Genomic DNA, 27,950 nt, shown 5'->3' on the forward strand with positions numbered 1-27,950 from the left:
ATTTCAGCCTTCTTACTGTATATATGTAGAATCAGCATTTTAATTGTTAGAGCCAAAAGAGAATAACTTAAAGGCATATGTATAAAGATTTCAGAATTCCTAACCCAGATAAATTTGGTCTCTTCACAGTAACTTTGAGAGACCAGTAAGATGTTCATTAACTGTCAGAAAATGAAAGCACCACCTGATTTCCTCCGTGCTGGAGCTCGGAACATTTAGGTAGTGTAGAGAGACCACAGAAGCAATGGGTGAATCCTTCCTCCTTTTTCCGATTTTTGTTTTTTGCCCAACGACTATCTGTGTAGCCAGTTTTTAAACTTTTCTGGACTTCAGATCATTGACTACTCTACTTTTCTCAACCCATCCTCCTCCTGCTTTGTCCATGTTACTCTTAAGACAGCTTAGCTTGTGACCTTTCTGAACTTTCTTATTCTAGGAGTTTTTGTAGATTCTTTAAGATTGTCTGCATAGACAGTATATCATCTGCAAAAAAGAACAGTTTTATCTCTTTTATATCTGTATGTTTTTTATTTCTTGTCTTATTGCACTGGCTAGAGCTTCCACCAGTCTATAAAATAAGAGTGATGAGAGTGGACATCCTTGCCTGGTTCCCAGTCTTAGGTCTTTCACAACTAAGCAGAGTGCTAACTGTAGGTTTTTTGTAGCTGTTTTTTAGCAAGATGAGGTAGTTCTCAACTAGTCCTTTTTATCTGAGTTTTTATCACACACGAGTGTTAGATTTTATTATTTGAAATCATCAGCATATTTTAAACATTAAGGTAGAATTCATATATAAACTCTTTTAAAAAAAACTGTTTATTGGGGTTACATTGGTTAATACAATTAAATAATATTCAGGTGTACATTATAATTTGACATCTTTATATTCTATTGTGTTTACCATCCAAAGTACAGTTTCCTTCAGCTACCATATATTTGATCCTCTTGACTCACTTCACCCTCCCCCTAATCCCCTATATTTGACCCCCTTTAACCGTCTACCTACCCGTTCCTCCCCAACCCAGTACCCTGTGGTAACCACTAGTTTATATTCCATGTCCATGAGTCTCTGTTTGCCCTGTTCATTTGGCGCTTTTAGGTTTATATCCCACATGTAAGTGATGTCATGTGACTTTCAGCTTTTGCTGTCTGGCTTATTTTGCTTAGCATGATTATCTATCTCATGGTCCCATCTATGTTGTCGCAAATGGCAGTATTTCATCTCTTCTTATGGCCGAGTAATATCCCATTGTATATATGTACCACAGCTTGTTTAGCCAATCATTTGTCGTAGGACACTTCAGTTGCTTCCTTGTCCTGGCCACAATGAATAATGCTGCTATGAACATGGTGTGCAAATATGTTTTCAGATATGAGTTTTCAAGTCTTTGGGGTAAATACCCAGTATAGGGATTGCTGGATCACATGGTAGATCAACTCTTAGTGTTTTGAGGAACCTCCGTACTGTTTTCCATAGCGGCTGTACCAATTTGCAGTCCCACCAGCAGTGTATGAGGGTTCCTGTTTCTCCACATCCTCTCCAACATTTGTTATTACTTGTCCTGTTGATTATAGCTATTCTAACAGGTGTGAGATGGTATCTCATTGTAGTTTTGATTTGCATTTCCCTAATAGCGATGTTGAGCATTTTTTCATATATTTGTTGACCATTTGTATGTCTTGTAGAGAGAAGTGTCTGTTCAGGTCCTCTGCCCATGTTTTGATTGGATGATTTGTTTTTTTTGTTGTTGTTATTGAGTTGTATGAGTTCTTTGTATATTTTGAATATTAGGCCCTTATTGGAGGCCTTGCTTGCAAATATAGTTTCCCATTCAGATGGTTGTCTCTTTACCTTGTTGACGGTTTCTTTTGCTGAGCAGAAGCTTTTTAGTTTGATGTAGTCCCATTCATTTATTTTAGCTTTTACTTCCCTTGCTTTTGAGGTCAAATTCATAAAATCCCCTTTAAGTCCAATGTCCTTGAGTTTAGTTCCTGTGTTTTCTACTATGCATTTTATTGTTTCAAGTCTTCTATTCAGGTCCTTAATCCATTTTGAGTTAATTTTGGTGTGTGGTGATAGACAGCAGTCTAGTTTCATTCTTTTGCAGGTGGCCTTCCAGTTTTCCTAGCACCATTTATTGAAGAGGCTTTCCATTCTCCACTGTATATTTTTGGCTTTGTTGTCAAAAATTATTTGCCCATGTAAACATGGGTTTATTTTTGGACTCTCGATTTTGTTCCATTGGTCTGTGTGTCTGTTTTTCTGCCAATACCATGCGATTTTGATTATTGTTGCTTTGTAATATAATTTGAAGTTGGGCAGAGTGATGCCTCCAGCCTCGTTCTTTTTTCTCAGGATGGCTTTGGCAATTCGGGGTCTTTTGTGCTTCCATACAAATCTGATGATTTTTTGTTCTATTTCTTTAAAAAATGCCACTGGGATTTTGATGGGGATTGCATTAAATCTGTATAATGCTTTAGGTAATAAGGTCATTTTAGCTATGTCGATTCTTCCAATCCAAGAACATGGAATATCTTTCCATTTCTTTGTATCTTCTTCGATTTCTTTTAATAGGGTCTTATAGTTTTCATCATATAGGTTCTTCACATGTTTCATTAGATTTATTCCTAGGTATTTTATTATTTTTGTTGTAATTGCAAAAGGAATTATTTTTTCCACTTCTTTTTCTGACACTTCATTATTAGAGTATAGGAACGCTATGGATTTTTGAACATTGATTTTGTATCCAGAAACTTGACTTTATTTGCTTATTGTTTCTAGTAGTGTTCTTGTGGAGTCTTTAGGGTTTTCTATTTAGAAAATCATGTCATCCACAAATAGTGACAGTTCGACTTCTTCATTTCCTATTTGGATGCCTTTTATATCTTTCTCTAACCTGATTGCACTCGCTTGGACCTCCAATGTTATATTGAATAACAGTGGCGATAAAGGACAGCCTTGCCTTGTTCCTAACCTTAGAGGGAAGATTTTCGGTTTTTCACCATTAAGGATAATGTTGGCTAAGGGTTTGTTGTGTATAGCCTTTACTATGTTAAGGTACTTTCCTTCTATACCAATTTTGTTAAGTGTTTTGATCATAAATGGGTGCTGTATCTCGTCGAAGGCTTTTTCTGCATCTATTGATATGATCATATGATTCTTATTTTTTAATTTGTTCATGTGGTGTATCATGTTAATCGATTTGCGCATGTTGAACCATCCCTGTTGTTGGCCAATTTTAGATCTTCTTTGGAAAATATATCTATTTAAGTACTTTTGCCCATTTTTAAATTGGTTTATCTTTTGATGTTGAGCTGTGAGTTCTTTCTGTATTATGGATACAAGACTCTTATTGCGTATATGATTTGCAAATATATTTTGCCATTCTGTGCATGATCTTTTCTCTTTCTTGATATTTAAAAGTTTTAATATTAATGAAGTTTATCTTTTCCTTTGTTATTTGTGAACAGAAATGCTCTTTGGAGTAAGAAAAAAAACTCTGGATTTGAGCTAAGTTGAAAGAAACTATTACTATAATAGTAATACACTTAAGGAAGAAATGGGTTTCATCCTAGGTTGTATTTCTTGACTTATTCAAAATTATGTTTTAAGAAGTGTAATTGATTATATTTATATGAAACCCAGGGACTTAATTTTTTGAAAGTGTAAGAATTGTGACTAAATCAGCAATGAAAAAGCAGCTGAGTAGCAATTAGAAACGAGCGTCCTATCTGTATTAGAATGCTTCATATTCGTATGGTTCTTTTTTGTTGCTAGGTTACCCGAAGGCCTTTTAGCTTTGAATGGCAAGAATATGAGAGTTAAAAATATGTTGTTTTATAGAAGTTTCTTTTTCTTTTTTTCCATCTCCATATAATTAGCAAGCCCCTTGAAGCAAAAATTACAGTTTTTCCTTCCATGGGTTTCTCAAAGCAAATTATGTTCTATGTACGTATTTTTTTTTTATCATGCAGATGTGCTTATGCTCATGGAAGAATTGGATTTTCAGCATGAAAGAGCCAGTAATTATATACTAGTCAGTGTCCTTCATCCACAGCCACTTAACTATCTTTATTTTAATTGGATTTTATTGAAGTGAGGCCTGCGGATATTAATTTGGTTAAAAATGCTCATGCTTTTGAGTTTCTTTAGCAAAGCTAACATGTTTATGAGAGAAGAATGAAAATATCATTCTGGTAAATCTATGAAAATTCCATAATAAATTTGTAGCTAAAGAAAAAAAGTATTTGCCAACAAAAGTATAAACTAGATAACAAATAATCATAAAATTATTGGTCCTTGTACATGACTGTATCTAGGGTATCATTTTACTGCCAAATGCATCCTGCCTTATGTTTTTTTACCAAAAAAATTTATAACTCGAAAAATGTTAGGTGTCATTTCTAAGTTGTTGGAAATGAGAAATATCTGTGCAAATCTGAAAACAAATAGACCGACAACGAATTGTTAGTTAAGATCTGAATTATTGCTCAGTGTAGCTAGGACAAGGCCTTCGTTTAAAGATACATTGACTGCCTTTTTTTTTTTTTTAATTAGAAGCTAAGCCATTATTGTCTTGCATAGTCTTTAAAAACCATGCTGATGATGGGTTCTCACTCTCTTTCATGCTTGTTTATTGGACTCTGCATATTACAAGGTTTGGGATTCTGGTTCAGTATCTTAGGCAAGTGTTTCCATAGTCACAGATACAGGAACATGTTACAGAGCTGGCAAGTGTGCTGTGCTAAGGGAGAGGCCACTTACAATAGCCTGGAAGAGACTGTTTCTGATACCAACTTAAGCTGCAGCTAACAGCTTGCTTTTTCTTCTGTGTGGAAATAACATTTTTTTTTTTTTTTGACATTCTTATTTAAGGTTTATGTTAGGAATGTTATCTTTTCAAGGGGATAAAATCATACGGTCAATTTTTTTTAATACCAATTTTAAGGAAGGTTTTCTTACATGAGTAAAGTCAGATGGAGTAGGTTCACCTCCTACCAACCACCCCTTAAAAAAAAAAATCACTGTTATATATATAGTCTAGGCTTTTATTTTGGAATAGGGTGGCAGTTGTCATTGGTGCTGGATCACAGTGAAGAGGTCATGTGGGCGGAGAGCTTGCTGATGCTTAAGGTGCTGTGAGTACGTACAGCTTTCAGAGCAGTGTTTTTATTTCTACCAAGATCACTGACAAACATGACTACTGGGAAAGGTAGGCTCATCTAATATATTCTGAAATTTTGTAATTTTTGCTGCATAACTAGGATATAAAGAAAACATCTAACTATTTAAGATTTCATAATTGCTCTTATAACTAAAAATCATGGCTGAAATTTAGTAAAATAATTGCTGTGAATATTTGCACTTAGGCAGAGAAAAAACTGTGAAACTTACAGCTATATTAATGTTAGCATTCAAAGACCAGGAGGGAGCAAAGAGGCACAGTAAGCCAAGCTTGGTTATGTTTTCATCAGCCTCTGTTTATTTCGTGTGCTTTTAATTTTTTTTTGCTCTCCTTTGTTCACAATATGTGGGTTATGAAAAATAAATTATTTTGCAATTGCTAGACATTTGTTAGTAAGTATAAGCTGTCCTGAAAGGAATCTAACAGCTAAAAATTTCTAAGGTTTCCCAACAGTGGATAGAGGAAAAACAAATAAATCATAGCAGTGCAGGAGTGCTGTCTCTGTCTTGAGAAATCGTTTCATAAACATTTTCCTTTCCTTTTAAAAACAGATTTGCATTTTTAAAATGCAAAAATGGTACCAAAAACTACAAAAGAAGTATTATTTACAGAAATCCTAATTGATTAGCCTTCAGTCTTTTCATGGAGGTTTTAACTATGTTTTGCAGCATTGAAAAGATTTTGAAAGAACTCCCTGTGAACAAGGTTTGTGTTTGAAAGAAGAGTGCATTTGATGTGATGTGAACAACCGATATCACTGTTTTGCTTTCCTATGGGATGGTCTTCCTGGCAGGCTTTTAATTTGTTGTCTCTGAAGTATATGTTGAACCCTGCCACTGAAACAAAATATAATAACAACGATTCTACCACTAAACAGGTATTACACAGAGTAAATTGTACACAATTAACAAGTATTTCTGTGTCCTCCGCTGCACGGAAATTGGCACCCATCCAGCTTATTTGCTCTGTGTTTATTTTGTGAGGGATTGTTAAGGTGTGTTTATCTATTTTTTAAACTAAATTTGACTAAGTTTGATGAAAATGGTTATATTGGAAGATGCTGCATTTCTGATTGTTACATTTTCAAATTGAGAATTTAAAGTATACAGTGATAGTATTCCTTTTTATTTCATCTTATTACGTTAGTGTATATTCAGATTAAACTGCTGTAGAAAATCAATACCTGGCCAGTAGAGTTAAATAATTCATGTTCCGAAGTGACCTCTTTTGGAGCCCTTCATTCAAGGATGTGAAAGTATGTTACTTATAAAAGTAGCATTTGTCTTAAGTTGTATTTTGGATTGTTTTTTAAACATAAGGTGAAATAATTATTGAAGTTGACTAATTTATTAAAGGCCATGGAGAGAATGGATCTGAGTTCAAAATAAAGACTGTTCTTTCTGTTGGTAATCCCTTTCAAATTGCCTACCTCATTAGTCACTGTTACCTGAAATGCAAGCTTAGAAGCCTTGGTAAATTTTACTCAAAGTTGCTGCAAATATGGTCGCAGATTAAAAGCTGTTTCTTGTAGTGATGACATATTTGAATTATCCTCTGTCAATCCATGATTAATAAAGGATCGTTAACAATCTGCAAGATGTAATAACCATTCTACCACGGCCGTTGGTAGAATATTTTAGTATTTTCAAAGCAGTTTTCTAGATGTCTTTTGTTTGTTTTTGTTTTATGACCCTTACAGCAGCCCCATGAGTAGGCAGAGCAGCTTTTAAACATGGATACAGGTTTCACGGTTTCTCTAATCGTGTTGGTGGCTGGACAGAGAGCAGAGCCTCTGCACTTTGCCTTCTTAGACCAGTGCTCCTTCCAGCAAATCTCGTAGTGGATCTCAGTGTTTCCTCCCTACCGTTGTGATAAAACCTTGGCTTTGTTTGTTTCTTTGATTGTGAAATTGTGCCATTTTCAGTAGTTGCCTTAGGGAGTAATTAAATGAAAGCATCCAGAGAGGTAATTTAGCGCCCTATAACCAAGTTTTAGACACTTTGAAAATGTGATTTTCCTAATCAGTTGTTTGCCCAATGATTAGGGGTCAGGGGAGGCAATTCTGGGAGAGGAACTTATGTTACAAATGGCATGAGTTTGTTTTTGAAAGCAGCTTGGTATTGCGAGAGGGGAATGTTGCGGGGAAGAGGAACCAAAGGCCTTGTATACTGTGATAAGAAACAGGTTTTTATTGTAGGCAATTTACTTCTCAGTTAAATTTTAAAAATTGTGTTGGGGTTAGAAGAAGATTGTTATATTTAATTTTTCTAAATATAACAACAACAGCGGCAAAACAAAATCCCTTTTTTCTTTCAGAAAACAAGGGACTTTAACACCAAAAAAAAAAGTAGGAAAGATGTAATTTAGAATAAAGGGTAGCCTTTTAAGTGAACGAAATTTAACTATGAGAAATTTCCAAGTTTTTTCTTATAGGTCTTAGTTTGGTGCAAACTGGTATAAATCATCCAAAAAAATGTCACCAGTCCTTTAAAGTGGTTTTTGGGTCTAGATGACTGGGCTGTAAATGGACAAGGGACTTTGGAGCAGGAATGAGTAAGCATGTAGACTTTGGAGTCCCTCAAACTTTGGCTGCATGAACAGTATGTGACCTGTGCCAGTGACTTGTCAGCTTTGATTTCCTCACGAGTTGGGGATAATGATAATTCCTGTGCCACTGTGAGGAATAAGTGAGATTTTGATGCATGTAAATAGCTAGATGTAGGACCTGATCCATAAATATTGTCCTCTGTGATACAGTGATACGATTCCCTGTGCTACTGTTAGATGATGTAATGGGAGGTGAAAGTTGGGCTTAGGTTTAAAATATATAGTCGATGTTTTTGTTCACATATTGGAAGCCCTCTAAAGAAATACAGGATTCAGAATCTGATGTATGATAAAATCTCTTAAAAGGAAACTGCCACCCAGTGCCCAGATCTTGGTTTCTAGCACCACTAGGGCTCTGTAGGGAAATAGCTGATTCTAGGGCTGGAGCAGGGAATACACCTACTGAGCCTGGTACATCTTGTATGACAGAAAGTAGGGAATTGCACAAACCAAAACCAAAACAATTATGGGAGTATGTCAAAGGGACACAGTGAAAGATTCCCAGTGACCAAAGCTGGAATGGTTTGAGCAATAAAATTAAGTAGTATTGGATTATAACCCAAAGTATAAATACTGATGAGTCCATGCTAATAAAAATAAATGATTGGAAAAATATTTAAATGAGAGAGAAGAGACAAATCTCCCATGAAGAATTATTCCAAATCATTTATCTTGCTCCTTCATCCTAGAGGAGGAGTGCAAATTTCCCACTCTGTGTGATGTGCATAGCTACTTCTTCTTAAAGAATAAAGTATGGAAAGGGAGAAAAGGAGTAACTTTGTAGTGGAGAAACCTGACAAAGACTACCTCAGGTGATCAGGGTCAACATCAGCAGTCTGGTTGATAGCATGTTTTCTTGATATGATGCGATGAGAATGGCATTTTACTTTATGGTCTTCCTCCCCAAAACCTGCGAGTTCTGTCTAAACACAATAGAAACATCAGACAAATACAGATTGAAGGATATTTGGAAAACTACCCAACCAGTACTTCTGGAAACTGTCATGGTCATCTAAACCAAGGAAAGTCTGAGAAACTCACAACCCGGAGGAACCTAGTGAGAAATGTAACTCGATATCTTGAATAGGATCTGGAACAGATAAAAGACAGTAGGAAAAAAGTAAGGAACTCTAAATAAACTATGGACTTTAGTTAATAATACCATATCAATATCAGTTCATTAATTGTAGCAAATGTACCCTACTAATGTTAGATGTTAGATATTAGAGAATGAGCATGGAATAAATGAAAATTCTCTCTGTACTATCTTCACAACTTTTCTGTCACTCTAATACCATTTCAAAGTAAAACTTTATTAAAAATGAAAAACTAGAAACTAGTAATGGAGTTGAGAGAGAAGCTTTTTATTCTCATTTTGTTGTTTTTCTGGTAATATATAAATTATTTAATTATGTTCTTTGAAAAATGTTACAGAATGTATCTGGAACAGTAGGATTATGTGCTTTTATTTATTTTTTATAATGTTCTGTGTATTTAAAACATCAAATGTTGTTTATTTAAAAAAAAAAAGAAGGCAAGGAGACTATTTTGGCAACAGAAATTCACCTTAAATGATGAGGAAGACCTGAGTTAGAACAGCCTCATTGGTACTGGAGAGGGGAATGGAAGTGAAAGATGGCTGGAAGGTAGCACTAGACACACTGGTTATTTGAGTGAGCAGGTGGGGGAAGGTGTGGTGGGAAGTGGTGAGGGAAAAGGAAGCGTTAAGAACTCTGTGTTTTGGCTTGACTGACTGGATGAAAGGTGGTAGGACCAACTGAAGTAGGAAACTTGGAGGGTGAGCAGGTTTTGAGGGAGAGGATTATAGTTTTGGATACTTGGACTTAGAATTTTGTTTGTGCATGGTTTGATTCAAGTGAGTTTGTATCTTGGAGTAGAGCTGGAGCTGGTATTAGAGGATTAAGATTTATTAGAATGTAGGTTTTTATTTTAAATTGCTATCTTATTTTTCTGTCTTATGCAGAAGGATGATTATTTCCCTCTTGGGTTCTTGAGAATGAAGTCATAAAAGCAGGGTTGGATGATTTGAAAAGGTTATTACTCAAAAGGCAAATAGCTCTTGGTGCAGTCACTTTTTAAGTGTGAGGAAGAGTTCTGGTAGAAAAGCTTTCCCAAATTTGGCTCTGAATTTTTCCAGCTGACTTGCTTTTGTGCCTCCACAGTGGTTGTCAGGGAGAAGTAGGTCAGGGTTGGTACAGTGCTAATTAAAATGACATTTCTAAAAGAATACAAGGTGTAGATCTGATATTTGTGGGGTTTGGGTTTAAAATGGTATGGTCGATGTTTGAGTTCTGGCATTTATTAGGTAAAATACCCTTTCAGGGCAAGTTCAAAGGTAAAATAAGTAGTGTGGTCAAAAGGAGAATGTATAATCAGTGAAAGGATACATTGTAATTTTTTAAATACAGTCTGAGATTATATAAGGTATTGAAATATTGTTGTTTCCTTGAGGTCCATTTTTTACTCATTAATATACAAACTTTGTCTACAGCCTTTAAAGTTGTATAAAACTCCTCCCTTTCCCATGAAATAGTAAAAATGAAAGTCTGAATATGTTTCGTAAACATCTCCACTGTACCTTTTGAGTATTTTTGTGAGAAATAAGTAAAAACTTAATTCTGCTATTCTCTAACTTTTTACTGTGAAGAAGTTTGGCTATTATTATCATAATTATTATTAATAATTATCGGTTCCTTTTGTGCACACCTGTGTGCCTATGCTGTCAGTGCCAGTCCTTACCTCTGCCTGGCCTTTCTCGGCCCAGGGGCTTCATATATATTGTTTTCCCTAGAACATATAGTTTTCCCTAGAACATACTCCTTACCCAGCTTAATATCTGCTCAGTTTTCTGGCATCACTTTTTGTGTTGCAAAGGCTTTCTCAGAAATGCCTTCCTGGGACCTCTGTAGCCTCTTGGAAGACTTATCATGCTGATTGGCTGTCAGCTCTGAGAGTAGGAACTGCTTTTTTCTCTGAATTGTCAGCATCCAGCCTAGGGCCTGGCATAGGGTGGGCATTTTTTAAAATGCTGAATACACAAATGAAAGATATGTGACTTCTACAGAGAAATATGCTCAGAGAAGTTCAGCAACTTGTCAAAACTAAGAAATATTGTCAGGATTTTTGAAGTTTGGAAATTTTTTGAAATCTGTGTGCTTTTTACTACTAGATATGTCACCTCCCAAAGGTAGAGTCATATGTGGAAGATTGAATTCCAATTATTGTTTCAGTTTCTCAGTGAAAACTGCACACTAATTGGTTACCCCCTGAGTTAGATATGCCAAAACCTTTGTTCAGCATGGAGGAGGATTATAGCTCTCGAGTCGAGAGACTCTCATTGGCCTGGCCCCCACAATACGCATGCTCACGGAGGCTGCCTCCAGGTTCCACTGACAGAGGAGTTGGGCCCACTCCATAACCCAGCCACACTGTGTGACTGCACCACCACCTTTCGTATGATGTCCCTTCTGGCACGGATGCCCAGTCATCGAAAACACATTTACCCATTGACCTTTGGAATTCAGAGAGATTTGATCGAGCAAGGCAGATGGGAAGTTCTTGTAAAATAGGCTGGGCTTCGTGGGTTTTTCTTATAATCAGGTTCAAGACCGAATTGGAATACACATTTGATTTTTGTAAAAGATTGGGGAAGAATGCAATTGAAAGGCCCTGTTTTCTATCCTAAATTTTATTTTTGGCTTCTTCAGTTTACTTAAGTTTCTTTGTACAGAAGTGAAAATCCTGTTTGAGTGTGGCCTGCTGTATTCAGTCATCTGTAGTAAGGTTAGTCTATGATAAGTTTTCTGACAGCTGCCTACATATATATGCTGTTGGCCACGAGGCTAGACCCACAGGATCACATGTACAGATCTTCTGAAAAAGGATGACCTCACTGTAGAGCCCCTTTTCCTGCTAGAAGAGTGACCCCTGTCCTGCTGTTTAATCAAAGGCATTCTTTTGCTTCATTGTTCATAGTAGGTTGGAACTTTGCTCCTCTCCATTACCCCCCCTCCTACTCTTGAATTCCTGGTCCATGAGAGAGTGCCTGAGTAATCCTCCTCACGTAGATGAGTGTTATGCCTTTGGTGAAAGCCCCGTCGTGCAATTTGGCGTTCCTTGAACCACAGTCCAAAATGTGTCTTAGAAAACCATCAACTCTAACATGACTTAAATTAACTTTCAAATTGTAAGACTAGAATTATTCAGATTTGCATGAATATTGCACTAAAGAAACAATACTTAGTAATAGTTGGAGAAAATAAAATAGACCCAAACTTTTGATATATTTACTCAGAGATATTTACTAGGTAATATCCTCACAAATTCTTAAAACAAGATTATTTTTTCTTCACTACAATGGTTCTTTCTTAGAATTTCTTTTTGAGCTATCCTGAACATGACTAATTTATGTTTCATGGGATTCATCGTAATCCCATGATATTCCTCATCTTTTTCCGAAGAGAGAAGCCTTAAAGTAGCTGAAAATTCATGGCCAGAGAGTATGAGAATAGTGAATTGATTTATACTAACTTTCTACCAGGTTCTGTGCAGGGGGACTAAAGCAGGCCACCATAATGTATGAGGACTATCTTTTATCCCAGAGAACCTTCGACATCGAGAAGAGAAAGAGTTATATAAATAACCACTTACTTAAGCCTCTTCTCCCCTCCTCTTCCTCTAGCTAATAAACCTTGGGGTTAAGTGGCTAATGGAGGGGCCAAGAGGACAGTCCCAGCTCTGGAAACCTTGCAGGCCGTAGAAGCAGGAGGGGCTTTCTTGGGGAAGGCTATTTCTGCTTTTCTCTTACTCTGGACCTATTCAGAGGTTAAGGCATGAACACACACATGTCTGGGAGTGTTAGTCCCTATCAGGATGTAGAGCCAGGGTTTCAGTCTGGTGAAGATTCCTGTGGCTCACCAAAAGCTGTTAATATGAAGTCAATTTAAGTCACCACAGAACGTGGTGATTTGTTCTTCCAGCAAGAAGGACAGTTTATTCCCATCCTCCCTGATTGACTCTCTGGGGAGCTCTTTGATATACTGAGGATAGTAAAGTAGCAGTCTGTTTGTGTCCCCATCCTTTGCCTTTAGGTTGGTTCCAAGGGTGAGTTTGTAGTCTTCCTGAGGTATGTTGGGAGATACTCTCCTTCAAGACTGATCTTCTGTACCTGATTATTGCTCTGCCACTGTGGGTTCTTTTCTCTGGGGAAGGCATGGTATTAACAGGGCTACTTTAAATTTGGCCTCCAGATTGGCCGGGAGATACTGACTTCAGTAACCTTAACTGCTGGACATGGAGACTTTGCCTTCAATTCTCTGCTTCTTGGTGCCCAAGATGGGGACAGTCCCATAGTGGTGAGGCTCCTGGACCTCTCTGTCTCTTGGCAGAGGGCTGCTGGCTAGTTTGTTCATTATGTGTCAGAAATTCCTACCCCTTTAATATCTGTCCAGGGAGAGTCTTTGGAATTTGTTCTCTTTCACTGTATATTTGCTCAGCATGGTAGTCTAGAGTGTTCCTGAATTATGCAAAATGTGTGCATATTTAAAGCATACTCACACTCCCAGTTAATGTCGAATCCCTCAGTATCAGACACAAGTGATAAAGGGAGTCACGTCAGAGGGTGTGTAGGCGGGCACAGTGGATCCTTTCTGTGTTTGTTTGGCCCTGTTCTGTATTCATACAGCATATCCTATGCATGCCTTTAGCAAAGCATCACACTGAACCATAACTGCTGCTCTTTGTATGTATCTGTTCCCCATGCTGGACTGTCAACTCGAGTGAGAACCATTGGCTTTCTTACCTAGCACGTAGTGTGCTATTAGTATTCAGAGGAGGTGTCCTCTCTAGTAGGCCCCCAGTGAGAGGAGGTTGGTGTTTCTGGGCATCCATCCAGTCTCATTGTAGAAGTAACAAAGGAATTACTTTCAAACCAAATCACCTCTCAGGTGACCCTGTGCCTGGAACTTGAATTTCCAAGTTACAGGAGACTGGGGGTTTTAGGGGAGATTTTTAAAAAATCGATACCTCTTAGTGAAAGCATATTCCTAATTTAGCTTTTTCATTTTGTTTATAAATGCCAGATTTCTTTCCTGTGACCCTGAGAAAACTGTTGTTGAGACTGTCCTAAAGCATCTTGACGAGGGGACAGATGGATCTTTTTCCTTTTGGAGCTAGCTTTAGGGAAGGCGGTTTAACCATGCCTTCTATTTCTCAAAAATGTCCATACATTTCTTTCTGAATTGTGTATTCCTTATAAGAGCATTGAAAAAATTAAATTCTTAATTCTTCAGCTCCATCCATATATTTTTTGAGGAGTTTGCATTTTGTACTCAAAGCATAACACAGTGACAGTGTAAATAGTTCCATTTGTTGAGTACTTATAATTTTCATGTCTTTATATGTATTCTGTCTAAGCTTTATGACATCACTTTAATGTAGTATAGAGAGTCTCTTGGTTCCAAATGACATAAATTCCATTCCAAGTGTGTAAGTAAAAAGAGGAATTAATTGGTTCATATAACTGAGAGGTGTTGGGTAGATCTTGCTTTACTCCCAGGAATGCAAAACTGGTGTTGTCCTTAGCTCTCTCACCACTTCTTATTCTGCTGTCTTCTGGTTTGCTTTACTCTGATGCAGGCACCTCCATTTTGTTGGCTCCAGCAGCTCTAGGCTTGCATCTACACAGCTCCAAGTCCAGATGAAAGAGGTGCTCTAGGATTAATTACCTTGATGAATGGGGTGGAGCCTGATGCCTTGGTCGGGCCTGGGTTTCACTCATTCCTTGAGGCAGAGGTGTGGTCACACTCTGAGAGTGGGAAGGAGGAGTGGGGGGGTTAGTTACCCAAGAACTGTTCCCTGCTGTCAGTAGAAGGAGGGGGTTGGTATTGGATAGGCAACACTTAGGCTCCGTATCCCTTTTTTCCACAGATGAGGTAATAAAAAAGCCTATTTCCATGATCTTTTAAAACCTCTTCTTGAACCTTTAGGTTGGTGTTGATGAAAGTGCAGGCGTATGACTAATGGCCCCACCTTGGGACAGGCTCACTGCTCGCTGTGCATTTCCTCACATACAAAGTCATCCTTGGGCACCTTCATCGTCAGCCATGCCTGCATCTATCCTGAGTCTGCTCACTGTTACCCGCTTATGAATTGTAGAATAGAAGCCAGTATCTGAAACCCAAGGAAGAAATAAGCTTTGGTCTGTTCCTGTGGACAGATCTAGTCATCAGTTCCTACAGGTGTGACTGGTCAGTTCCCAGGAGTGCCACAAGAGAGTCAGGTACCAGTGGACGTTTGCTTCATGCCCTCCTTGCATTTCAGTTCCCTCCCCAGTTTCTCGTGGTGTTTTCCTTGCCTGTCTTCCCCTAGTTCCTTCCCTTTTTAACTCCCTTTCTATAGGATTAGTAAAACTGAAATGAGTTTTTGACTCATCGTTCTTTCTTTGCTCTGATTCTCTTCTCTCTTTATCTGCACTAGAGGTATCATGGTTGAGATAGTCTTAAAATGCCAGCTTGGCGTTCTGGCAGCAAGCTCTTGGCTGAAGGAATGGGGTGTGATTCTTTGTAAAGCTTGATTGTTTCAGGTTCCTTTTCTGTGGTAGACAGTGGATTATTGGTGTCAAAGGGGCAGAAGTAGCACTCTTTTAGCTCCCTCGTAGCTTCCATTATGCCATTTTCATTTTTGTGCTGTGAAATATGTGAATATTTACAATCAGGTTAAACTTTTTAATTCAATGGTATTTTATTTTTTATTTTTTTATTTTTTAAATTGATTTAATTAGTTTCAAGTATATAGTACATTGGTTAGACATCTATATAGTTTATAAAACGATCCCCCTAATTGCTCCCTCCCTCCCCTGACCCTCCATCTAGCCAGCGTATTAATGCTAACTTCATTCCCTCTACCGTGCTCCCCATCCCCGTGACCATCCATCAGTTACTAATTTGTACTTCTTTAACCCTTCACCCCATTCTCTCAGCCACCAAGCCCCCTTCCCCTCTGTCCATCACCAAATTGTCCACTATATTTGTGAATCTGTTTTTGATTCTTTTGTTTTTCTTATTCCTTAGATTCTGCATATAAGTGAAATCATATAGTGTTTATCTTTCTCTGTTAACTTAAATACCTTCTAGATCCATCAAAGCAATATCTCTTTCTATCCCCTTCCTTTTACTCTAAAGTGAGACTTTTGTATTTTTTTCTTCTTAAAGAAGTCCCTCCAACATTTCCTGTAATACTGGCTTGGTGGCGATAAATTCCTTTAGCTTATTTTTGTCTGGGAAACTCTTTATCTGTTCTTCAACTCTAAATGATAGCTTTGCTAGATGAAGTATTCTTGGTTGTAGATCCTAGATCTCTTCATCATGTCAAATATTTTTTGCCAAGCCCTTCTGTCCTGCATAGTACCTTTTGAGAAATCAGCTGCAAGTTATGGGTGTTCCCTTATAGGTAACTATCTGTTTTTCTGTTGCTGCTTTTATATTCTTTCTTTGTATTTAACCTTTGGCATTTTAATTATGATGTGTCTTGGTGTGGGCCTCTTTGGATCCCTGATTTTTGGAATTCTCTAAGCTTCTTGGGGTTTTATGTCTATTTCCTTCAGGTTAGAGAAGTTTTCCATCATTGTTTCTTCAAACAGCTGTTCAACATCTCGTTTTCTTTCAGGTATGCCGAACAGATGGATATTTTGACCCTTAATAGTGTTCCATATGCTCCTTACATTATTTTTATAGTCTTGGCATCTCATCTCTTGCCATTCTGATTGTGTGCCCTTGGCTTTCCCATCCTCTAGATGGGACATTTATTCACTTTGTTTATTCCTTTGTTTATTCCATTTAACATACTTCTCATCTCAGATGTGTTTTTTCATTTCAGACTGGTTTTCTTTTATAATTTCCATTTCCATATTTATGTTTTTAATGAAATTCTTACTGAATTTATCTACACTTCCCAAACGTTCATTGAGCATCTTTATAATCAGTGTTTTGAACTCTGCATCTGTTAGATTACTTGACTCCATTATAACTGGATCTCTGTTCTGTTCTCTCATATGGTTTCTGCTTCTTTGTCTTCCCATTTTGGCTGCCTTTCTGTGTCTGTGTCTATGTACTAAGCAAAGCTCTTATGTCTCCGTTTTTATTAGTGTAGATTTGTAAAGTAGGAGTCCAGTGGCACAGTCCTGAGGGGGGTTCAGCTGGAGGCCAAATTTAGCTCAAGCCTGTGCCCCTCTGGGGCCACCTTTTAAGATTCAGCAAGCAATTCAAAGATGCTGTGCTTATAGTTGCCTCAAAAGGCCACACCATAACTGAGGCCAGCTGCCTCCAGTGTGAATCTTGGCGCTGCTCAGCAACAAGCACCTGACTCTTTGAGGATACACCTGGATGTGGCTTAGGTGGGGCTGCGAGTTGGGGGAGGCGGAGTGTCAGGGAATCCTCTGGGCAGAGCGACCTCTGTTATCCTGTTTGGTGACATCATGGCTATGGTGGCGCTGTGTCTGCGCACTGGGAGTGGGGAGGGCTCAACAGGAAACAGTGGATACCGCAGGCACTTCTGTACATAGCGAGACTCCTCTAGGCCCTCACTCGAACAATGTCTCCCTGTAAGTCTCTGGTGCTCTGACAAAGGCATTTCTTAATTTTGTAAATAGGGAAGAGGCATTTTTGTGTCAGAGTGATGGATATTAAAGTGTGTTTTTCACAGAGCACTATTAAATAGGACTTGTCCTATTTAATACTGGCCCATTTTCTGGATTTGATTTGGGAGTATACATATACCCCACTTCCCGTATTTTGACAGAGGGAGGAATGTAGAAACTTTGAAGAAAAACATCCTTTTACCCAAATACTCAGTTCAGACAATGCGATTTGCACTTTTATGCCTCTCTAGGCACCATGCTACTTTCATTAAAATTAAAAGCTAGTGGGGACACGTGGGCAAGAAGTATAGTTCAGATAGTAAATTTATGTAAGTCTTCTGATCTATGAACATAGGATGTCTTTATATTTATTTGGTCTTTAATTTTTGTCAACAATGATATGTAGTTTTACTTGTACATGTCTTACATTCTTGTTAAAGTTATTGCTAAGTAGTATTTTATTTTACTTTTTTGATGCTATTGTTAATTAAATTGTTTTCTTAATTTTATTTTTGGATTGTTTATTGATGATGTATAGATTAGAAAAAGTCATCTGTGAATAGAGATAGTTTTAGTTATTCCTTTCTATTCTGTATGTTTTTCTTTCTCTTTCTTTACTAGTTGCCCTGGCTAGAACCTTTAGAACAATGCTGACTAGAAGTGGTGATTGGGCATTTTCTCTTGTTCCTGATCTTGATCTAGTCTTTCACCATTAAATATGATGTTAATAGTTTGGTTTTTGTATCTTATAGATATCTTCATCAGGTTGAAGGTGTTCCTGTTCCCTTCTAATCCCTGTTTGCAGTGTTTTTAGGATGAAAGGATTTTGTTTTGGTTATTGTGAAATATTTCTCCTCTGTCTATTGGATATGTTTGTTTTTTTTTTCTCTTTTATTCTGTGAATATGATGTAAATTAATTGATTTTTGTATATTAAACAAACATATTCCTGGGATAAATCCCACTTTGCCATGATGAGTAATTTGGTTTGCTAGTATTTTGTTGAGGATTTCTGTATGTCTATTCATAAGAGATATTGATGATTCTGTGTTTAAGAAATTAAGTAAATAATTTTCTTAAGTAAGTAAACATCTGTTATAAGAATTAAAATAAAGTATGCACAGAAAGCACTTAGCACAGTGCTCAGTACATGGCAAATGGCCAGTTGACGTGAATTGCTTTTTTGGGGTGGTAGTTGTTTATTGTTATGACTTAAACCTTAGGCTCTTGAGTCAGACAGACCTGAGCTTGAATCCTGGCCTCGCCACCTTCTAGTTAGCTGTGTGACTTTGGGCACGGTATATGTGGATACATTAAGTTTTTTCACTTTTCAGAGTAAAGTAATAATAGTACTTCCCTCTTAGTGTTGTCAGGAGGATTTATTGAGAATTTGCAAAGCACAAAACACAGAGCGTGGGATACCTTTAGGTATGATATACGTTAACTATTGGTGCTTTTAAGCATATCGACTATAGTGGTATTATGTAATATTTGAAACAAGCAAACTATCAATAGGTGATTGAGTAAATGTATATGTGAACAATTTAATAATAATTCTTAAAAATGGATTAGACTATTATAGAAAAATATTTACTAAATATCAGTAGTAAGCAAAAGAACAGTTTTTGTACGTGTGTGTAATAATATGTTTATGAATGCATTAAAATCTAGAAATGCATATATATCAGCGTTAGTTTAATTTGGGGGGTTTGTGATTGCTTATAGGCGAACTTTGACTTTTAATTTTAAAGTAGACATTTTATCAGGGAAAAAGCTTTTTTTCTGGGGGAAAATCAGGCAGGTTAAAAATAATTAGGGTTGTAATAGTGTTACTTTCTTCATTTGCCCTCAGATATTTTCATAGCCTTGATTGCCTTTATTATCTAATGAAACCTTACACATTTTTAAAAGTAATAAAAGCTTCGAAAAACGGTGCATGACAAATAGTTTGCATACATCCAAATTTTGCCCGGCTTCGTCTGGACAGCCAGAATTAATATTTAAATGCTCTCTTTGTGTTGGCCCCAGCTCTATTCTAGGTGTCAGGAATACCAAGAAGAAAATGAAATGGTCTGTACTCCAGGGACAGAGAAACAGATCTGTCAACAGCTAATTCCAGGGTGAGATGGAGTAAGAGGAACACATGTAGCCACATAGGCACAGAGAAGGGCATGGTTGACTGGACAGAGCTGGGCAGGATCTCAGAGGAGCTAACAGCAGACTAGTGTTTTCAAGAATACATAGGAGTGTGTCATGCAATATGGAGCAAAACTTGTGGATAGCAAAGGCTTGTTGCTGTAAAAGATCAAGAAAGAAGAAATTTTGGGATATCGATGAGAAGCAGCCAGACTTTGGCCTTATTATCATGCCTCTGTGCAGCTTCTTCTTGGGAATGCTGATTTTACTCTAGTTACTAGGCTGCCGCATTTCTTACTCCCTTGGAGAATTTCAGTAACGGAGTGGGCGAATCTGAAAGTCTGTGAGGAATATCGGCTTCCACAAAGAGACCCTGCTGCAGTGTAACAGAGAATTAGTTGTCTTTACTTTAGAAAATGGCCTTGGGCTTCCACCAGTCAGAGCTTGCCTCAGAGGAAATGGTGAGGAAGAGCTTTGTGGTTTGGCTTCCGCCTTCTTGACTGAGGAACAATGGAACAGACATTTCTTAGTTTCTATGACATTTCGTTGGTCCTCGTAGATGAGTGTGTGTGTGAATTTTCTTAATGGATAGTATAAGCCAAAACTTGTAATTCCAAGTTTCCGACACCAAAATTGAAGTCTATCTTTAGACTCATATATTTCTTTGTGGGCCCCCCACCCCCACTCCCAAGCCTATAGTCACACTCGGTCTATAATGGTCTATAGTGGTATTTTGACTCATAGAATCTGTCTGTGGCTTGTTGTTTTATATTTTCTCCTCTCCACCCTGATGAAAGTTCACTTCTGTGGCAGCTTAGGGCCTTAGGGATTTCAGAATCTGAGTCAATTGAGGCTGACAAAGGGACCTCTGGCCTCCCTATGCCAGCCCTGGTCACTCTTCAGCCTCCCTATCTAGTATCTTGGCCATAGTTCAAAGAGTTATTTAAGACAAGTTCACAGACTTGTTCGGCTTTTAGAATTCTGCTGGTTTGCTGTTGAGTCCGTGGATGACTGTCTATACTCTAGTTCTTCTGTGTTTAAAATCTTTTGTATCAATAGACCTTTTTGGCATGCTATTTTGCTGCTGTTTTTCACTTTACAGGCCTACTAACTGGGTTGCTAGCAGTGGGGTGGTTGAGTTGGATGAAAATTGCAGTGTCATTCTATAGAAATTACATGAGTCATTTTTAAATGTCTCGTCTCAATGCTGTAAAAGGAAGAATGGAGCTCAGGTGGTTTTTAAAGGATTAAAGGGGAGGTGATAGTAGCTGGGACCTGAAGGCTTCAGTTACCTTATTCTAGGTTTGTATCCCAAGCTGTCACATGAGAGAAGTGACTCTGATGACAGTCTTTGCAGTGGTGGCTGGAGAGAGAATTAATTATTTTGGAGGGCTCAGAGAGAACTTATCCTTCTTAAGACTGTTTTTGTATAACATGTTATCTGATTTGTGAAAAATCTTAAATTGATGTAATAGCACAAGCTTACATAGCAAAAAATACTCATTTTCACACACGTTTTTGCTCTTAAGCCTTAGGGGGAAAAAAGCCTATGTGTTAATAAATGTCTGCTTAAGCTGAAAAGCCTAAAGAAAGTGAGAATTTAAATGACTAGTAGAGTTCTCTGTGGATTGCTTTGGTTGAGATACCGAAATATATTAGAAGCTGCGACTGTGAGGATGCCCACCCTGGGCTGGATTCAGAATGGATCTACTCTGTGTTAAATGTGCAGTTGCAAATATGGCTTATTTGTCCACTTAAGGAATGGTACCTTCTACATAAGAGACTATCCCAGTTAACTGAAACCAGGTACCTTTCTGAGGGCCTAACCTCCTTTTTAAATTGACTTTAATTTCTGAGTGTCCAAAAAGCTGGGAAACATAGGGTAAACTTATTTTTAAATAGAGCATTAGTTTTCAAATAGAGGTTCAATTGGCTTTTATCCTCTAGACACCTTTTCAGATGAAGTATCTCTAAATTTAAAGCAGCGTGTCCAACTGTTAATCTGGAAAATGAATATGGTGTATTCTTTTTCTTCTTCCCCATTCAGATAGAAAATATGAATTATTTTCTTCATTACTACATAGATCGCATGAAAAATAATTCAGTCCTGATGGTACAGGGTGGCAGTTATGAGCACCTGCTGTTGTGCTATTGTTTAAATATGATTTAACTTCTGTTCTGGCACTGACATTCTAAGCAGTTTGAGTTTCGGAGTTTTTCTATATATGTGTTTGCTTTTTATACTTGCTATTTAGCTGTCAGGTTTTCAACAGTCACTTTTCATTAACATCACTATCCTTAACTCCTACAATCCCCCCTCTTCACTATTCCTATATTTAGTTTCTTCTAATCTGGTCAGGAAATCAGATAAGTAAGCCTGCTACATCTGTTTCCAAAGTAAGTAAAAAGACTAAGTGGGACTATTAGAGCACCATTTTAAAAAACCCTACATTGGCTGCTCAATATGCCTTTCCCTGCTTTCCCTTCCCTGGGAGATGTTTCCATAAAGAAACTGGAGATGAAACATGGGCCTTCTCATTGTCGTCAGTAAATTTGGACAAGTTATAATTAACCTTAAAAATATAAGATCTTTGAGGACAGAATCTGAGCTGTTTCCGTTTTTTTCATGCTCTGTGTGTGTGTGTGTGTGTGTGTGTGTGTGTATGTCAGTGTCAGGGTCGGGCTGGGGGCATCCTGTAGAGCAGCATATATCCTAACTGCCACCATATCCATATGCCAACATATATCCTTTTTCTGGCCACCAGGTTATCTGCTTTTAACATGAGAATATAGAGAGTGGAAACTAAATGTTGAGTGTTTTATTTTTGCTTTAAACAGTTATCTTTTACAGTAATTGAAATATGAAGAAAATGTCTTATGTTTGTTCACATATTTACTATTTACAGTGCACTTTATTTCTTTATGTAAATCCCAGTTTTCATTTTGTATCATTTTCTTTTTGCCTTAGGATCTTATTTTAACATTTCTTAGAGTGCAGGTAGGTCTGCTGGTGATGAATCCTTTTTTTTTTTTTTATCTGAATAAGTTTTTATTTAGCCTTTATTCTTAAAAGATATTTTTTCTGGGTATAGAATTCTAGGTTAATACTTTCACCATTTTCAAGATGTCATTTCATTGTCTTCTGGTGCACATGGTTTCTGATGAAGCCAGTTGTCATTGTTCCTATGTATATAATGTATCTTCTCCCCTCTGGCTCCTGCTGAAGGTGCAGGTTCCTGCTAGGAGTGTTAGACTGCATTGGTTTCTGAGACTCGATTCCTCTTACTTTTGTAGTCCTTTCCACCCCCCACTTTGGACTCTGCTTAATTTTGGTTAAATTTTATTGCTATGTGTTTCAATTTCCTAATTTTTTTTCTTCTGCCCTATAGTGTCCGATTTGCTTTTGATCTCATTAAATGAAATTTTCATTTTAGATACTATATTTTCTTAATTTCTAGAAGTTGCATTTGGTCCTTTTAAAAAAATCTTTTTCTCATTATGTCTATATGTTTCTCTAATACTTGCACAGTTAATAGTAGCTTAATGTTCTCATCTGCTAGTTCATCATCTTTGTCATTAGTGTTTTCTGATTTTTTTCTCCAGATTATGGGCCAAATTTTCCTGCTCCTTGTCATGTTTATAACATTTTGATTATATGCTGGTATTGTGAATGTTACATTATTGAATGTCTGAATTTTGTTACATTCCTTTAAAGAATGTTATACTTTTGGGGGAGGTGGGGCAGGTAAAGCAGTTAAGTTACTTGCAGATCTGTCTAATCCCTTTGAGGCCTGTTTTTAAACTCTTATTGGGCACTTTTAGTGTAGCCTTCACTCCAGAAAAGTTTAGTCCTACTACTGAGGTCTCTGCTGACTGCCGCCGTGAGTTACACAGAACACCAGGGCTTTTGAACATCTTTCTGCGTTGTGCAAACTTTGGGAATCAGTTTACAGTTTCTTGGTCATTTTTTGCGCTGCCTTGTAAAATTGTACTCACATGTGCATGGCCCAGAACCTAGTACATTTCTAGAGTTCTCTTTCTGGGTAACTTCCTCTTTTCTAGCATTCTGCCTGTAACTTTCAGTCACTTCAGCCTCCCTGAACTCTATTATTCATTTTCTCAATAAGACTACGAGTTCAGTTTGTTTTGGATTCTCTTTCCCTGCAAATTGTTTTCAGGCAGAAAGTAGAGGGGATTGCATAGTTCACTTGTTTATTTTTCTTCTCTCAGTGATCATCGTTTTGTATTGCCTGTCGTCCTGTCTGAAAGTAGTTGTTTTATGTATTCTGTCTGGTTTTTAGCCATTTTACTATAAGAAGTTAAGTCCAGTGCTTGGTAATCTATCATTACTACAAGCAGAAGTCCCAGGAATTCCAGTGAAACTGGTCCATTGAAAGTAATTCCCAGTAACTGAATGCAATTCTAAATGGCATGCCTTCCTATGTTAGGACGACTAAACTAACACAGTTTATGTGAATTTTTGGGTGAAGTGTAATAGTGTCCACATTTCCCCCATTCATTACTTACCTTTCCCACTGACTGGAGCAGTTACTGTTCTGAGAGGAATAATGGTTACAGTTCTTCAACATGGTTGAATAATGACGGTGGTTTACATGCTCTTGGAGGTCCCCTGAGGACAGATAAGCTGAAATGAGTCCTTGTCACTGCTAATGTTGACAGTGCTCAGTGGGTGACCTCTCCTTTGGGTTGTTCTTGCCTTTACAGTTGACCAGATTTTACTCTTGGAAAGGGTCTTGTTGATGTGCTCTGTAGTTATAAATAAGCTTTTGAATCCACATGGGAAGTCTATGTTAATAGACCACTAAATATGGACTTGATGTGTGGATCAAAAGAACCACCTGTGAAACAGCGTAAGTGTAGCCTTGATACGGCAATCTGTGAAATTTAAAGGTATGTTGAAGGAAAGTAATTTGTGGAAGGATATGCTTTGGTAAGGATGTGTTTTCTCTCCTTAATGTTGAATAAAAAGTTGAATAAAAGAAGCCATATACTTTGAAGTGGATTGTTGATGAGTTGTAAGGAACATTATGTTCCTAGTAGACCGTAGACTTGGCTGTTGATAGTTTAGCTAAGAAGCAAGTAAATGAAGAAAAACAGATTGTTATTTATATCTGTTCTTTGGGCAACAATTATTACTTCTTACTTATTGGTAAAGCTCTAACGCCCTTTTTCAGAAACCTTGAATACTGCCAGAGATAGTTGTTAGTTTTCTTTGTTGCTTTTAATTACTCTTAAGTTGTTTAGCCTCCTGAATGACTCGTGCATGCTACATAAGCCTTTGGGACTCTGTATAGAGCAATATGACAGCTTTAATTTTGTGTCATCAGAATGTTTATAAAAAACATTTTAAAAAAGCTCAAATATGTTTTTTTGCTTTTTAATTTTAAATGCAACCCGAGGAATATTGATTGGCTCCCCTGCTCCTTAGACAATTTAGAAGTTAATGAATTTAATAAAAAATGTTCAACCTCTGTAAAAGAGAAATGCAACATTGAATAAGAAACATGTTTTTCGCCTGTCAAAATTTGGTTGAAGTTTGAAAATGATAATCAGTCTTGGCAGGGGTGTGGGAAGATAGGCACCTTTTCGAATTTCCAGGAAAAAAAATATTTTTATTGTTACCAAACCAAAGTTCATGGGCCTGACTCTTTAAAAGGCCAAAACTCAAATGTCAGAGTTCGGAATAAGAAAAGGTTTATTGATTGAGAAGGCGCCAACTGGGGAGATGGGAGACCTAGTGGTGTTTCACGCCCATCTTGCTTGCTGGACTAGGTTAAGAGTTTTTAAGGGGTTGGGAGAACACATATTTGGAAGTGCTGGTGGGTCAAGTTTTATTTGGAGGACCTTGGAATTTGGCTATTTATGGTTAAGGGGCATCAACAACAGCCCTGGTGTTTTCTGGACAATGGTCCCTTGGCTTCCCAAAGGGTTTTGATGTTCAAGTTCCAGTTATGTCCTGGTCTTTTGGTTTCGTGTGTATGTGGAGTGGGGCAAGACTTTGGTTTTGGGTACAGCTAAAGGTCAGAGTTCATTCCTTTGCACACATTTTGGCTGCATGACTTGAGGTTTAAGTTGATTGTCCCTGAAAAGCAAATCAGTATCTCTTTAAACAGGATAAGACCATTTTAAGATGGTTTTGTGGTTACAATTTGGCAGTATACACCAAAAACTTCTATTTTTTTGACTCAGTAATATTGCTTCTAGGGATTTTTTTTCTTAAAATTGTTAGAAAGTCAAACAAAACATGCAAATAGGTAAGTATTTGTTGCAGTAGTATTTCTGACGGGGTATTAGAACCATCCTAAATGTCTAACAATGAAACTGTTTCAGTTGTGGCATTTTCCAGTTACAAAGTACCATACAACCGTTAAAAGGTGTTTATGAAGAATATTTTATTATGTTGTAAAATGGACTTATTTGAAATAAGTGGCATTCCAAAAATGATATATAATATATAGTTTCATGTCAGCCATCATTAAAACATGCATGAAAGAATGGTCAGAAATATGCCAAAATTTTAAAGTAACTGTTGTTAGGTGGTAGTTGTATGGGAGGTTGCTTTCTTCTTTATATATTTTTTCTTTTTCAAAAATTGAGATGAGAGAGCATTCTAGAGATGTGAAAGTGAACTGGGTATTTGTAGCAGCATTCTGGACTTTACTAAAGCCTTGAAAGACCCTGCATTGGCACCTCAGATTCCAAAAGAGTAGGCAAACCATTTCTAAGGCTAGTTGTGTTACGTCAAGGTGAAAAAGTCTTTTCTTCTTTTTTTTTTTTTAAGCAGTGATTTTTGTGCTTACTCTTCAGATAAAAATTTTGATGATGAAGATTCTGTGGATGGTAACAGACCTTCCTCTGCCAGTTCTACATCATCCAAAGCTCCAGCAAGCTCGCGGAGAAATGTTGGAATGGGGACCACTCGCAGGCTTGTATCATCCACTCTTGGATCCAAGTCTTCAGGTAAGACCAAGCCCTGTATGGTGTTGTGAGGTCAGCTATGCAAGCTTTTAAAACCAGATGTGCATGCGACATGCCTTCTGTGTCCTGTCTAAGGGAAATAATCTCATTTATAATATGTTTCTGCTGGCTATTCTTTAATTAAATTACTACTGTATTGTCCATGGTGATAAGCTGATAGGATGTAAATTTGAATAGCTGTGTTGCCACATTTTGGTAAGCAGAGCCTGTAGAAGAATGAAGCCCACCTAGAGGAAAGCATAGCTGAGACATAGAGGAAGAACAAGAGTACGCCCTGATGGCATTATTTGATTACTGGGATCCAGCAATGCCCAAAACTACCATGGGGCCTTTTTAGCCACTTTTTGTTGATCCAGAGTGAGACTATCCAGAAGGCAGATTGTACTTCTGTTTTTAAAATGTATTTTGTTCCTACAAGTAGTATTATTCCTTTTGAGACCATTATGGATGTTGAATTAAGTAAATGATAGGGATTAGCTCCCTGAGGCTTTGAAAACTGATTTACAAATATTTCCTCCCTAAATCTCTCCTCTTGCATGCCCAAATTTAGAAAGTTTGAGTCCTTGTTATATACAACTTTAATTTTGCTGTCAAATTTTTGGGCAAATTTCCTACTTTTTTACTTCTAAAATATCGTGTAACCACTACTTTTAGAACTGTGCTCACTGTTAGCATTGGGTTTTAGAGCTTAGCTGGATGAGATAATTTAAAGTTGGAGTAAGGATTAGTATTAGAATCCTGTCTCCTTCTGGTGTTCTTTCATGCTTGCTGAACTGGCCCTAGAATGTTGGTGTCTTGACTGGATCAGCTTGCTGTCACTGCAGTGCCTCTGCCACCAGTGTCTACGTCTATGTTAAAGTTGCTGTACTGGTGGCAGAGTGACATTCACATCAGGAATAGCAGAGGGAAAAGCTGTGCTTGTTTCTTACATTTGTGCTTTTTATTCTTAGTTATTTCTAATCTTTTCTTGGGAGTGCATTTTAAAGAATTTTTTTTTTTTTGTTACTGAGCTTAAATTCACATAGCATAAAATTAACCATTTTAAAGGTAACAATCAGTGGCATTTAGTTATATTCACAGTGGTGTGCAACTACCACCTCTATCTAGTTCCAAAACAGTTTCCTCACTCCAAAAGAGAACCCCATACCCTTTATACAATTGCTCCCCATTTCTTCCTTTTCCCAGCCTCTGGCCATTACCAATTTGCATTTGTCTCTGTGCATTTACCTATTCTAGATAGTTCATAGAAATGGGATCATACAACATGTGATCTTTTGTCTGGCTTCTTCACTTAGCATAATGTTTTCCAGGTTCATCTATGTTGTAGACGAATCGGTATGTCATTTCTCTTTTGGCTGAACAGTCTTT

The 27,950-nt window shown here is 37.4% G+C and overlaps 1 protein-coding gene across 9 annotated transcripts in view; it reads left to right on the top strand.

Annotated features, from left to right (window-relative positions):
- The window catches only part of CLASP1 (cytoplasmic linker associated protein 1), a 244,102-nt gene that overhangs the window by 98,832 nt on the left and 117,320 nt on the right, over positions 1–27,950 (top strand). For all 9 annotated transcript variants that reach the window (XM_039876508.1, XM_039876514.1, XM_039876517.1 and 6 more), the window contains one exon: positions 26,412–26,564. In XM_039876508.1, coding sequence (XP_039732442.1) covers positions 26,412–26,564 — 153 coding nt within the window. The remainder of the gene's footprint in view (positions 1–26,411; positions 26,565–27,950) is intronic.

This window comes from Pteropus medius, unplaced genomic scaffold (assembly GCF_902729225.1).
Source record: "Pteropus medius unplaced genomic scaffold, Ma_sr-lr_union100, whole genome shotgun sequence".
NCBI classification, from domain to species: Eukaryota; Metazoa; Chordata; class Mammalia; order Chiroptera; family Pteropodidae; genus Pteropus; species Pteropus medius.